Below are 14803 nucleotides of genomic sequence, written 5' to 3'. Positions count from 1 at the left end.
TATATATATATATATATATATTTAATATATATATATTACAATAAATAATTACGGATGATGATTGGGGGTTTGTCCACATTTTGATTTCATATCAGTTTGCGCTAACCAAGGGGAGCCGGCTGACAGTAATTTAGTTTACTTTTTTGGTAATGTTGTCAGATATAAAGAATTATTATTTTTCAATCTGCTCCTACTTATGTATTTCACCACTTGTCCTTGTCTAAATTTTATATTATGAAAAAAATGGAAAATATAAAATTATTATACAACTCAACAACAAGGCAATCAAAGGAAGTAATTAAAAGGTACGTTGACATGATAAGTAGCGTCTTAACTAGGACTCAAGCCACATGAGGTTTTACAGATGAAGTTGAAGAAAATTAAAGAAGACGTGCTAAGCCAGTTGCGGAAGGTGAACCAGTTGTCACACCTAGGAATGATGGGCAAGGCAACTTCAGGTCACGGTATCATACATCGTAGATCAGGTAAATTACTCATTTATTGCAATTTATATAAAATAAAAGTACAAAATATAAATTTAAGTTTAACATAGAGATAAAAATACAAATTATTTTCAACTACTACTACTGCTACTATAATATGATATGATTAAACTACGTGCATTAATGTTTACTTAGATACAGATAGTGTTTGCTGATTTAAAGAATTATTAGTTCAAAATATTTATAAATTGATCTAACCGAAAAGTTTATTAGATTATCTCTCTAATGTCGGCATTACTTAAGTTATCGTTTATTATCATCATCATCATTATCAGAATCAGAATCATCTTGATTGAGGCAACTTAAGGTCACGATAGCATACATCGTAGCTCTGGTAAATTATTCATTTATTGCAATTCATATCAAAATACAAAGTATGAAATATAAATGTAAGTTTAACATAGATAAAAATATAAATTATTTTTAACTACTGGTACTAGGCCTACTGCTACTATAATATGAAATGATAACCTACGTGTATTAATGTTTACATAGATACAGACATATAAAAAGTGTTTCCTGATAGAATTATTACTTCAAAATTATTGATTAACAGCCTATAAGGGTATATAAAAAGGATATAACTACGTATTATTTAAGTGTTTTTGTAAATCAAAACATTTAATGTTAATGCTAAAGTTTATTAGATCATCTTTCTAATTTTGGCATTATTTAAGTTGTTATTATTATTATCATCATCATAATTATCATCACATTTAATAATTTCTATTATTAATATTATTTATTATATTATTATTATTATTATTATTATTATTGTTGTTGTTGTTATTAGTATAGGCCTATGTAAAATCATCGTCTATATCATCATTACTACTATCTTACTCTGTTTTATTACATCTAAAGTAGGGCCTACTCATTTTTCTTACTATTTCATTTAAACTTTATCCAGCAACTTCATAATATATAATTACACTGTACTTACTGGTAACGCCTGCCTTGCATACCCCAATCCCAGTTGACGACACACTACTAACGCATCCACCATATCCCATGTATCACCACAAACATAGCCCCACGAATTACCCACCATTACCTCTACACGCCCTTCTGACCCCCATCGACCATTGACTATACGAACCTGTACGATAAAATTTATAAAACAGAATAATGAAGAGAAATTTAACTTATCAAAATTGTGTTTTAATAGTCTTATCGATCGATCGATTAATTGATTCCTTTATCATATCGATCGGTCGATTGATTAAACAGGTGATCTATCATTTGATTGATCTAGAGCCACCAAACCATATGAAAGTAGCTATTAATAATATTTATCTTGCGTCTGTTAAAGATGATAGAAGTTGACATAAAACGATAAACTTATATAATTAGAATAAGTGGCTTCCTTACGTTCTTTTTCAGATCGTGTTTTGGCACATTGCATCTTACACCTACGTCATCGTAATGTGTGCACGAACTTCCATTCCATATCCCATGGTAACAATCTAAAATAGATTTTTCGTTTCCCTTACAATACATGTCCCAGAGCCAGACAGGACCAATTCCTGAACACATTGATAAAAAAAAAAGTTGGTATTTCGCTTTTTTTTAAATCCAAAATGCTGAATACGAGTTAATGAATGAATACAAAAATGTAAAAATGCTCTTCAATGACGCACTCCTAGCTCGACAAAATTACATCATTAACATGCAAACGCATCATATAGGCCTACAAACCTTGTCCGAATCCAGCATCAAAAATAACTTCTTTAGCTGATCCAAATCCAAGCTGTCTACAGACTACGCTAGCACTGCCAAGGTCCCAACCAGTTTTACACACAGTCCCCCATTTGCCAGCATGGTAAACCTCTACACGACCCTCACCAATGTAAGCGCCTGCCTTTAATCGTACCTCTGGTTCATACTACAAAAACATAATTAAAAAAAAAAAATGAAAATAACGTTTGACAACATAATTATTGTCCGCAATGTATTCAAACCCATCACTTACTATCCTCCTTCTATATTTATATTTATTTATTCAACTGAACCTACACTTTTGTTTCAGTGGTTGTTTTTCTTTCAATGAGAAAGAAAAACAACTAAACTAAAAGAAACTAAAAGTTATACAAAACAATTATACAATAACAGTATTCAGTACTGTATTGGTGTTAAAGCAAAAACCACTAAATAAAAAACAACATTACTGTAGTAATACTTTTTAACAAATTATTACGTTATTAAGATACAGATAAGCACATAAAAAAATCATTTTAAATTAAAACAAAACAACACAAAAGATTACTTATGAGGTAGAGGCATGCAATAATAATTACCTTTCTTTCCACAGGTTTTTAGACAATGATTTGCTAAATTTATCAATTTCCACAATAATTTCCTTTTTATATAATTCATTTTCCTTGCCAAGAATAAAACATACCTTGTCTGTAATATTTAAAGAGTTAAATTTATCCCCAACGTGGTGAAAGTTTAGTGATTGGAGATTATTTTTAAAGTGTAATATTTCCATCCTTCTATTTTTTTCAAAAACTGGACATACAAGCAGAAAATGATCAATGTCTTCAATGGAATTACCATTGCACACCTTACAAATTCCAGTGTCACTCTGATCATTAGACCATTTTTTAGTTCGCTGTTGGAGAGGGAGGGTATTTGAACGGAGCTTAAATTTTATTGATGCTCCTTCAAAATCAGTACCGTCTAGAAGGTACTCCTCCATACTTCGTGACGTTTTAATTAATGAATATTTTACAATAGAAGGTTTGCTTTTAATATCATCCTTCCGGCAATTTAACGAATTTTGTTTTAGAGCATGTTTTATTTCAGCTGCCCATATAGGATTGGGTGTATCTCGATTATTTTTAATATAATTGAAAATACTCTCAATGTTACATTTCTGAAATATATTATCGACACAACCAAGTCATTTATAACTCAAGTTATTGATATTTTCAGATGCAGTTAGGGCTTTAAGTAACAGCTTTGGCCAACGATCTTCTTCCATTTAATAATACGATCGATAAAATTTAGTCTGAAGATGTTCTGGGAGTCGATGATGGGGGACAATCCGAGGTCTCCGTAAAGGGTAGAACGGGGTGTGTTTCTTGGAGCCTTTAGAATACACCTCGCCATTTGCATTTGCAGCTTTTCAATTTTTTCAAGATCACTTTTGCTTCCGTTTACCCACAGCGCACTTGCGTAATTGATAGATGGAAGTGCGATCGTTCGCCACAGGATGTTATACTACACAGACTATTTAAATTAAATGGTGAAATGTCCATGGGCAAAAGTATCAAGCTCGTAATCAACAGGCTTTCTGTGGTGCGGCATAACCCCCTTCCAAAATACTTTCAGATAAACAAACCTATCCCTCCTTGTAGTAAATACCACAATATTTAAATGATAGAATACTTTGGCTCTAGGGGACTATAATATCGATGACCCCGCCACAGTCATTCTCCTGGACCTGACCTGGTATCACGGGCGTGATAATGCGACGAATATGAATATAGTTCGAATATGAGGGTTCGAGCCGGGTTAGATCAGTTTTTTGTGTCTCTTGGCAAGGCATTTTATCCAACAATGAGCATAGGTGCATAGGCCTATTATACACCGTACCGTATTCTTCTACGATTAGGCCTAGGCCTATTAATTATACAACGGTATGGCGCACGCAAAAAAGCTACTTGTTTTCATAAATTATATTACATATGTTCTCTCGTTGTCATTCCCTAATAAAATTAAAATAAAAGATATAGGCCTGATGTTTTTATGAGGAAATTAGATTTGGTGACCTAATAAATGTTCACCGAGAGTATTGTCCATCTTACATTTCCTTGCGTAGATTGTACCTCTTGAGTAGCATTCTTTTTCTTATCATTATTCTTCTTTCCTGTACCTACTGGGTTCGGTCTATTGCTGTATTTATGTCCATATTCAGCTGTTTCGCATTTCAAAGCAACTGCTCGTCGTGATTTACAATATTTTCTATGTTCAAGTTCTTCAATTTCACAGTCCGACAGCAAATTCTCAGTTCCTATGCACTGGATACCTGTTCGTATCATGCTTTTTCTTCTGTAATCTTTATTACTGAATACAAAAGACAAAAGCAAGTTGTAGATTTATAATAATAAACTAAACAAAAAGAAGAGGAGTTTACATTTATGTCGGCGGTTCTATTTATGTCTACTCGACTCTATAAATTTGAAGCTAAAACTGGTTAGATTATAAGAAACAACATGAGCAAAACATGTCACTTACAGCATTAACTATTAATCAGTCCACTTGAAAAGCGTTCAACTTAACATTGTCATGGTTTTGATCACAGTGTAGGCTAAACCATTTCTAAGTTGACGGTGAACGACTGCCGTGACTTACATGCCAGATGTGTACGTGCAATGTTATCTAAGTTCAAATTTTCATGTAGCCTACAACATAAAATCCTAAAAATAGGCTTATGTATACCGTAAAATTACAGTTTGATGGCACCAGTCGTTATTAACCTTTTCAGTGCGGTATAAAACAAAAAATATTAAAACTATATAACCACGAATCCCAGTTTCAGTGATTGTTTTGGAACTTGAAATAACGTGTCGTCCAACTTAATAGGCCATTAATTGTGGATTAACAATATTTACTGTGAAATATGTTTAAAGGCTTAAGGTATTTAAATATTTTATAACCTTTGACCTTGTTATATTATATTAGTCACCTTAGACCTACCTATATTTCTTTGTAGGTTTGTAAGCTTTACTAAATCCTAATTCACCGCACGCAACTTTAGCTGCATCGAGATTCCAATCATCTGCGCAGATTGTACGCCATTTATTGTTCCCCAAATTCATCTCAAGTATTCCTTCATTAATGGGTTCCACGTCGTTTTTACTTCTCAAGCGGAGTTCAAATCTTTCTTTAGGCTATAGAAGAACAAAACAAACATTAGTTTATGATCTAATAATTAAGAAAAAAAAAAACATTTTTAACGTAGGTGTTATTGTTTGAGACAGTTGTAATCACAACAGAGCTGCCTCATCGATATGTTTAAACCGGACGAGTTTATTAATAGATTCAATATTGACAAGAATGTTCAAACGGAGCGCTAAGAATAACTATCTAGAATGATAACATCTTTGGAAACATTGTTCAGATGTTCAAAGCACGCCATTTAATAATGAGTGACAGGCTCTCGGTATCCACGTTTGCCATCACTATCACCTTATGGGCCTACAAAACTGCTGGGCTAATTTAAAGTACGGTACTTAAAATACGGCTCCTTGTTTTAAAATAAACTTGAACAAAATGTATCAACATAACATTGCAATATAACTAGCAAGTATGTGTTCTTCTAGCTTCATTTCTTCCATGGAAATACTAGGCATAACGGACTCTTTTGGAATGCTACTTTACAAGCTGAATTGCGTACGGTATGCATTACATGAAAATGTTAAAATTATGTATAGAAAAATACAAAACATAGCTTGAAACAGATAGAAACAATAAGGTGACAGGTAAAACAGAGAATTAAAACAAAAACAAAAAGCAAAACTCAACAACACCCGTAACAACACCCGTAAGTAAGTAAAGTAACTTTATTGCTTCTCTTTTATAACAGAGGCACAACCGTAAAGATGTGCAACAATAACAAAATCAGTAAAAACTTAATTACTGTAATAAAATATAGTAAGAAAATATCTATAGTAAGAAAATAGTTATCTGAAATTTCATTTGCAACCAAAATGAATAAAAACATTCTATGTGGTTTGGATTCGACATTTATTAGGTTCACATAACATACAGCATAGAATTTCAAATTTGTTGCAAAAAACGCGCATGTGGGCTACAATAACACATTCCGTCGACTTTTATATATATATATGGGTTAAACGTCGAAGGTGCCCCGCAGGTATTAGTTTTGATGTGGCGGAAGTCCAAAAAGAGGAAGATCGACAGACAAAAAAATGGATAATAGGCCTATTATTACGAACATGTCCTGGAGGCGGACTACGTCGACTAAATGAACAGATATTACAAGAGAAACTTAATTACTTTGATGAAATGATGACAATATACCATAAAACCTCGAATAGAAGCCCAGGGCTTTTTTCTTTTTTCTTTTTTTTTTGTCGAACTTTGGATGGGCTTCTTTTCAAGGCTACTTTTGCAAAGTCTTTTTTAAAATTATGCTATAAATTTTGGGAATTACTACTATAAAACAATTAATAGGGCCAATGTAACATCAGTCTGTATCCTGGGGTGTATTAACCGGCATTAAATCACATACTATTTTATAAACCAAGCGTGTTTTTAATTTATGTTACGGTATTTCTTGGAAATTCATGTACGGTGTATGTACTGTACTATTTCGAACGAAGCCATGCTATCTTGAAAAGAAACCAAAGGGCTTATTTTGGGGCTTCTTTTCGAGGCTTTGCAAATTTGATTAAGCCCATTTATATATATTGCCTTGGTTTGGTTCTGTAATCATTAGTGGTCGTGGGACTAGTTTGGGCCCTACCGAAACGGATCCGTCTGCAGATATTGGGATTCCTTCCAGTGGATGCTTAGTTTATTTTATCATTCTGATCGGATTTTCTCTACTGTTTCGTTTTAATTTTGAATTGTTTTGCATTATATGGCCGTTTGCTGTTTTATGGGTTTTCCCATTTGCCTTCCAAACTTGTATCATTGTATCATCACAATGCCTTCGTGATCAAGTGGTTATGACGTTCGCAATACTGTATATGCGAAAGTTCGACACTTTTTTGTCTTTGTCAGATTTCTCTTCTGTTCCGTTTCAATTTATATTATTCCTTGCATTATTCCACTTGTTGTTCCTGGGTTTTTCCTATACATTAAAATCCCTTTATATAGTTCTATATATACAAGCATCTGATTCGAGATCCAGCAAGTCGAAATAATGCACAAAAAAACAACACCGGCCCAACTGCGGCCACACACACACACACACGCCAAGCATGTGAAGTTGACAGTCGGAACGACGCTTTGTCGCCGGGATTTGTTCATTATTATTTTTTAATCTAAAACAAAGCATGTCAACTATTGAATTTAATTAGGCCTACAGTAAGTCTCATCTTCATCTGTTGCATTCCTCAAATTCTGGCCTAGGCCTACTTGGGCCTAGTCTAAAAAAATCGCGTCAGCTAGCCTTGGGCCTAGGCCTGCTCGACTTAGGCCTTTTGGTTTTTAAGAGCTTTCACGAATACGGCGACCCCGACCCCCCCCCCCCCCCGGGAAAACGCGGGATGATCGCCGAAACGGCACTCCAAAAAGCTGGTGACATCCCTGGATGATGATGACGATAATGATGATGATAAAGTTAACGAAATATCTGAGAGGAGTATATAAAGTGAAAACTTGATTCGTCATCTTCATTTACGGCACCTTGTTCGTTTTATAATAAAAAATAATAATTATACAAAGTTATGTTGAGTACGTACCGGTGGGGGTGGCTCCGTTATCGGTAATGGAACACATGTGACAGCAATATCTTCAGCGTGACTGCAATCATGGCGCCCAATAGGATTATGCTCACAATCGAAAATTGACAGTTCATCGCCATTGCAATGTGTGTTATCCAATAAAATTTCCCCTAAAACAAAAAATATATAAACAACCTAGTAGTAGGCTTAATATTTAAACATTTCAATAGACTAAGATGGTACACGAGCTCCCCGCGATTGGGGGAAGTCAACTTATAATGATCAACGGCTGAAAGTCCGAGCAGAACGTCTTGCTCAACTGTAACCATTTATTTTCATTAGTGCTATTTTGAAAACTACAGCGTTTCAGAAGAATAACACGGTACTCACCACCTCCTGGGCCATATCTGCCATCGTAATGGAACGTCTCCCCCTTTCTGAAACCAAGTTCCTTACAGACGACGTGCGTTGCTTCAATGCTCCAATTATCGTCACACACTGTTCCATAGTTTCCATTGTAGAAAACTTCAACTCGACCTGAATGAGGCTCCCAGCCTCCGGCTAGACGAACTTGCGGATGAACTTGGGAACTTCCGTAGTGCCAGAGAAAGACCACAAGGATGAACGTAACATGTTTCCCAGACATCGTATCTATTTACATTGGGAATAAAAACGTAATAACTTTTTAATTCAGATAATGTGATAGTAAGATAGGTGGAATATAAAACGATACTATAAATCATTGGATGTCAACACCTGACCGCGTTACAAAAATGAACCTCAAGTTTCAAAATTTGTGAACGCGAATTATCAGAATATTATTATTATTTTAATTTGGATCACCACCGACGTCACACATCCACATGACACAATCATAACTATATGATAAATGAATCAGCATCTGTCTATAAGTAATGTATATGTTTCTTGCTAAAAAGAAAAAAAAAAAANNAAAAAAAAAAAAAAAAAAAAAAAAAACACCAAAAACTCCAAAACACTAAGTTGGCTACGTGCATAGAATGTTTGCTACCAAGAAAAAACTTCAAAAGCTAATTACCACAATAACAACTGACAATAGGTCTTCTGTTTAAAACACGTCAGCCTCAAATTGATTGGAGAGCATATATGGTAACATACGTTGAGGTAAATTACAGGTACTCGGATTGACATTTAGAAACCCCAACTAGATAAATCAATGGTAATCTGCTAAACTACCTCATTGCTTGGACAGTTCGACAAAAAAATATAAACAAGTCTCAGCTGGTAACTGACATACTTCGACACTAGATAGAGTAAATTTCTACACAAAAACATCAAAATCTCTCGAAGAAAGACACCCACGTTAATTTAGAAAACACCTAAGTAGAAAAGTTCGTGTCAATAAACACTAGTGACAATAAATGCCACATCATCCTACCAGCTGTCTCTTATACACATCTAGATGTGTATAAGAGACAGATATATATATATAGTATACCGAGTTTTGATAATAAAATTCATTAGGCTTTGCCTATATGGTATTGAGGTTGAAAAATATTGTGGTATTCTTATATATATATATATATGACAGCCGTGTTTTGAAGAGCTGGGATCCTTGACAGATGTTCTAGAATTTCTAGAACGCTTTTGAGCAATCCTGTCCAGCACGACTGATTTGTTTCTCTATTTTGAATTTTTCTGTGCTTATATGTAATGTGTTTTACTGGAAAAAATAAATGAAATCCATTGATTATAAAATAAATATTTAGTTTAGTCACAATGATAAACAATCCAATATAATTAAAATGTATACGGAAATTATGCATCTGAGAGTAATAGGTATATCTTTTAGATTCTTTGTTCGTATTGAACTGACGACAATATAAATATCAGATATTACCAGAATACTGTAAAATCATTGTCTGAAAATAGACCTTCAAATGGGCTTTAGAGGAATAACATTAACCCTCCATAGTACCAGCTTTAAATAAGTATCAGACACTGACTTCCAAAACTAAGCCACGTTGTGACGTTTGGCTGAAAGCAAGTGCTTGATTATTGTTTTATATCAAAACCACAAATGAGGGTTAAACTCATTATAACGACTTCCTCCCTCCCATGGGCTGGCTACTGTGTAACTCTGGCTGGAAATCCACTATCAGCAGAAACCGATCCATGTCATGGAGTAAACATTGGTACTATAACTGTGTCTATAATTACATGAGTATTTGATCAATGAATGTATTGCTAGGCGACAACGGTTCTTGGCTTTAAAGTGTAACTAAAAACGACAGCGGTTTCTCCCCCTGCAACAATCAAGGACGCAACTTAATTAAGTTTATTAATATTACAACGTTGCTTTATTATAGTAGGTTGTGTGATTATAAATATTATTTGTCAGTATCGTGATGTTATATTAAAATATCATTTTCAATTGCAAAGAAATTTTTGCAAGTTTACCTATAATTTGGATGAAGATTGGTCCGGTTGAAATAAATATGCCTAAGAACGATCAACTTAGCATCATACGATAAGAGAATCCGCGTTCCTTGTGTGTTGAACGTACACTATGATAGCAATAAAAGAATAATTTTCCCGAAACATAATTCAAAGTCTTGGAAAGTTACAATGAAGCTTCGACGTGATCACTAATAACTTACCTTGTACTTGTCAAACTAGTAAGATTGTTGGATCTGGGCACACGAGACCTATAATTCCGATTTTCGGGGTCGATAGAAACTTGCCGAAGACAAGCTACAGTTCAAGAGCCCGTGAATACTTGAGTATTACTTCAGCCAGCCTACAGGAGGAGGTAATCGGTAGATATCAGTCGACCGGGAGCTTGGAGTCGACTAAACCTTGAGCAGCGAGTTATTTTGACGTTTGATGGGTCTATGACGTCAGCAATTGATGATCACTGTTACAGACCGGTATAGCACACGTACGCATTTACTACACCGAGTCTTGTGGTCAAAACGCCCTGGCTATGGCCGGTTGGATTGTGATTTCCGAATAAATAATGTTGAAAAATGATATCTAAAGTATAGAGCACTGTGGGTTTGGATATGCTTCAGATGGTTTGAGGAATTCTGTTTTTGATTATCTTTCGAAATATTATATGAAGGAACCCAAAACAGGGTGCTAAGATCCGCACGTGAACTTTCAGTTCGTGACGACAAACATTTTAACTGACATTTGACATTTGATAAACAATATAAAACAAAGTAAATTAAAGATACATATACATTTTATACATTTGTGTTCCCAGTACTAAGCAGCAACTTGATTTGAATATATATATATATATATAGAAAAAAAGAGAAATCTGCGAGCGTGAAAAAATATGTGCCTCAACTGGGATTCGAACCCGGGACCTTCTGTTGTCTATGCAAAAAAAAAAAATGTTTCGACCCCTCACTAATTGTAAAGTCTCTGTAAATAATTGGTCATGTGAATTTTGGAAAGTTTGTTAACAAGAATAAAATGTAATTTAGCGGAGCGCGTGAGGAAGTAATGCTATCTGAGACTCCCCTAATGAACCCATTTTTACCAGAAAACAGTTTCCTTGGATCAGAGGGCAAATTCTTTAAGTTCATCTTGAAGTAATACTCTAGAGGATCCAGACTTGGATTGGCTGAAAATTTAAAAGCCCAGATTGCGTGACTGTTCAAGTCGTTAAATATTTCCGATATAGCCTTGGAAAATAACTATACTGTATTTTAAAAAACGGAATGCGCAAATCAAGGACTTTTAATCCGAGGGAGGACCCCTTACCTACTATTTTGTTCTGTTTCAGTTATCTCTTTGCTGCTGCGGGAAAGTTGGTGGGGGTGGGAAGGGGTTGGTTTCCCATCAATAATTCCACCACTATCATTTAGGCCTAGAGCTATTTGACCCAGATCCCTATTGTACGTCGAGAGGGCTATTTGGATATCTCTATTATCTTAGTTACCAATACGTTGGCCACTTTAATAATTGGTGCCATTATTGGCCGCATGAAACTCTCAATTTCACTTACCCCTGCTGACTTATCCCTTCTCAGGTGTTCAGTAATGCACAACAAAGGAAAGGTCACGCCACCGACAGACAGTTTCACCTTTAAACATAACAAAAGCGGCTTAAATGTCATGTTTCAAGAATTTAGTAACGAATCAACGACGTCAAAACAGCTGATGGACGGCACACGTGACCAAACAAACTCCTGGAGGATTAAGCGTCATCACCTGTAATGCCTCAACAGGGATACTATTAAATCAAATAGGTCATGTCCCCAAATGGAAAAATGTATATCACATTACCATATCAATAACTGATCACGAGACCTCTTGTCCATCCGGGGGCCACGGCAATAAACCCATTAGCCGCCGCGTGTTGCCTAGAAATACTAGATGAAAAATGATATTCTCTCATTGTTATCATCAAAACAATCTTTATTATCATTATCATCATTATTGTCATCGATATGATGATGATCATAATTATCAATATCATCACGATCAATATCACTACCATCATCATTCATGCCCTCATCCTCTTCATCACTGCCGTCATCCCCTTTCTTATCGCTTCGTTATGTCGTCATCATAGAATCATCTAAACTGTTACATATTATGGTGACAAATAATAATAATAATAATAATAATAATAGTAATAATAATTATATTATTATTATTATTATTATTATTATTATTATTATTATCATCATCACTATCACCATCATCCTTTAAGATCACAATTATCAATAATCATTGTCAACACCTTCATCATAATCGTCGTCGTCCTCATCAATATCATCACTATCACCATCATTATTAAGCCTTCTATCATCATCGTCGTCGTAATAATCAGTATTATCAACCTCATCATCATCATTCATTTTTCTCATCTTCATCTCCATCATTAAAATCCTCATCCTCCTTCTCACCGGCCATCAAAATCATCGTAATGGTTACTACCACCACCAAAAATAAGCACTATAATGATAATCACCATCATTTCATTATTATACCACAAGTATCACACCCACCACCCGCATTACCACCACCACCACCATCATCATCATCACCACAATCAAGATCACCATTTTCATAAGCTAATTTTAGGTTTATACTTAACCCGAATAAATATTATAAATAAATGAACTCATATGGTGAAGCCCTATTCACAGATAGGCCAATGTTATAATAGTATACTTTGTCGTAACTAAACTGACTTTATGTATCGTACTAAGGCAATATGTACATATTCATCACATTCCATTCTTAATTTTTTCTCTGGAAGTAATCCAATTTACTAAAAAAAAAACCTCTCGTACAGTTTGTCTCCCAGTTCTATTTTAAATGAAATCATAATCTGTCTTCATTTTCCAGATCAAAAGTGGGAGAACAAACGAACGTTTGATCGCAATTGCTAGCGACAATCACGGTGGCAAGAGTACGGTCGAGTGACGGGTAGAAAATTGGCAACATGCTGGCCTAGGAATGGAAAGTTCATCAACTGACAGCATAATTGGAATAGTTATTCAGTTTGTATAGTGGAAGATACATTATGGAATGTGGTATTGCGTTCTACCTGTTCACACGGAACGTCAGGAGCTAAATATAGAACTGACGGTATTTCGTGAGGGGATCACGGTAATTATGTTGGTATTATGGGTGTAGGCCTGTGAAAGTGAAACGAATAATCACAGAAGCAGTCGGTGGACATGTATCGGATGGGCCACCCATGAGAAACTGGCAGTTGTTTTTCATAAAACTCTATTATTATTATTATAGCTAAGGCCCTATCATCATCAAAGTTTCAATAAACAAAGGTCCAATAAATTGGAAACAGTAATGGTAATAACTGTTGTGGAGGCGACAGTATTTACCCAACGGAAGGGAGTGGAAATCGATGTTGCCGAGGACGGAATGAATGCCCTGACGTGACCAGGTGACCAGGGGCAAGTCTAAGGGGTAAGGCCCGACAATTTAGTCATTTGAATGGCGCATCTAATTGATTTTGGTGTCTTCTGTAAAATTATCTTGCCCGATTTAGGTGGTGGGTATTTTTTTGACTTGGAAAGCTCAAGATTTCTTGCAAATATGTTTACTGGTACAAGTGGGGGTGGGATTAGGAAAAAAAAAGAAAACCTCCCTCCCTCATCAGGGTGATAAACTAATATTTTTTATGGGGCCTTAGACATGCTCCTAAAGAAATTAAGCACACATGCGCAAATCAGGGCAAATACAGCATAGTTGATAATAAAATAATATCCATCCTATCATGAAAGAACACAACACGAAAAAACCAGCTCATCACAAAGTGCCGTCACAACAAAATCTAATTACAATGAAAGAGAGAAAAAATGTGTAAGGAATGTAAACGCCACTTAGGCCTATTACTTGATGATTTATCTAATGTTTAAATTAAATAATAAAGTTTAATAATGGCTTTTTGATTTTAACTGTAAACAATTAATTGAATGTATAAAAGAAAGAAACATTTTGTTAATTTAATTACCACCTCAACAAGTCTGGGAAAAATATCTAGTCCTTATTAAGGATTATTTAATGTGTTTTAACATTTCATTTTTGTACCACTTCTGTTTATAACAAGTTCGTAAATTTGCATTTGAAACATGCACTGTGATTTTTATTTGATTGCAAACCTCTTTTACTATACTGTATTAATTTTAAATGTTTAAAGATCTGTTTAAGATTAACTACGTAGGCCTATTGTTTAACATTCTTTCGTATCTATAATTAAGTTTTTAAAATTATTTCGGATGCTACCATAAAACTTTTTTTTATGTGTGCCACTGTTGTAAAAGTGAATTGGATTAATTTGAATTGAAGGTGACAAATGGGTATAACCATGGAGGTATAAAAATATAATATTTTTATGCCTCCATGGTATAAG

The 14803-nt window shown here is 34.7% G+C and overlaps 1 protein-coding gene across 2 annotated transcripts in view; it reads right to left on the bottom strand.

Annotated features, from left to right (window-relative positions):
- The window catches only part of LOC117102287 (lysyl oxidase homolog 2B-like), a 17591-nt gene extending 5655 nt beyond the window's left edge, over positions 1-11936 (bottom strand). Inside the window, exons 1-8 of one of the 2 annotated variants that reach the window (XM_033242538.1) lie at positions 11922-11936; positions 8315-8575; positions 7943-8094; positions 5208-5401; positions 4316-4574; positions 2202-2388; positions 1875-2029; positions 1447-1602 (exon numbers count right to left, since the gene is read on the bottom strand). In XM_033242538.1, coding sequence (XP_033098429.1) covers positions 1447-1602; positions 1875-2029; positions 2202-2388; positions 4316-4574; positions 5208-5401; positions 7943-8094; positions 8315-8570 — 1359 coding nt within the window. In that variant the 5' untranslated portion in view covers positions 8571-8575; positions 11922-11936. Of the gene's footprint in view, positions 1-1446; positions 1603-1874; positions 2030-2201; positions 2389-4315; positions 4575-5207; positions 5402-7942; positions 8095-8314; positions 8576-10563; positions 10822-11921 lie in introns of those variants that run through there. The other variant, XM_033242537.1, reaches the window with a different exon arrangement.
- Between the last annotated feature and the right edge of the window lie 2867 nt (positions 11937-14803).

The sequence above is a fragment of the Anneissia japonica genome, unplaced genomic scaffold (genome assembly GCF_011630105.1).
Source record: "Anneissia japonica isolate Jap-2015-1 unplaced genomic scaffold, ASM1163010v1 scaffold165_len1371125_cov188, whole genome shotgun sequence".
Classification (NCBI taxonomy): Eukaryota; Metazoa; Echinodermata; class Crinoidea; order Comatulida; family Comatulidae; genus Anneissia; species Anneissia japonica.
This window is presented reverse-complemented; position numbering and strand designations above follow the sequence as displayed.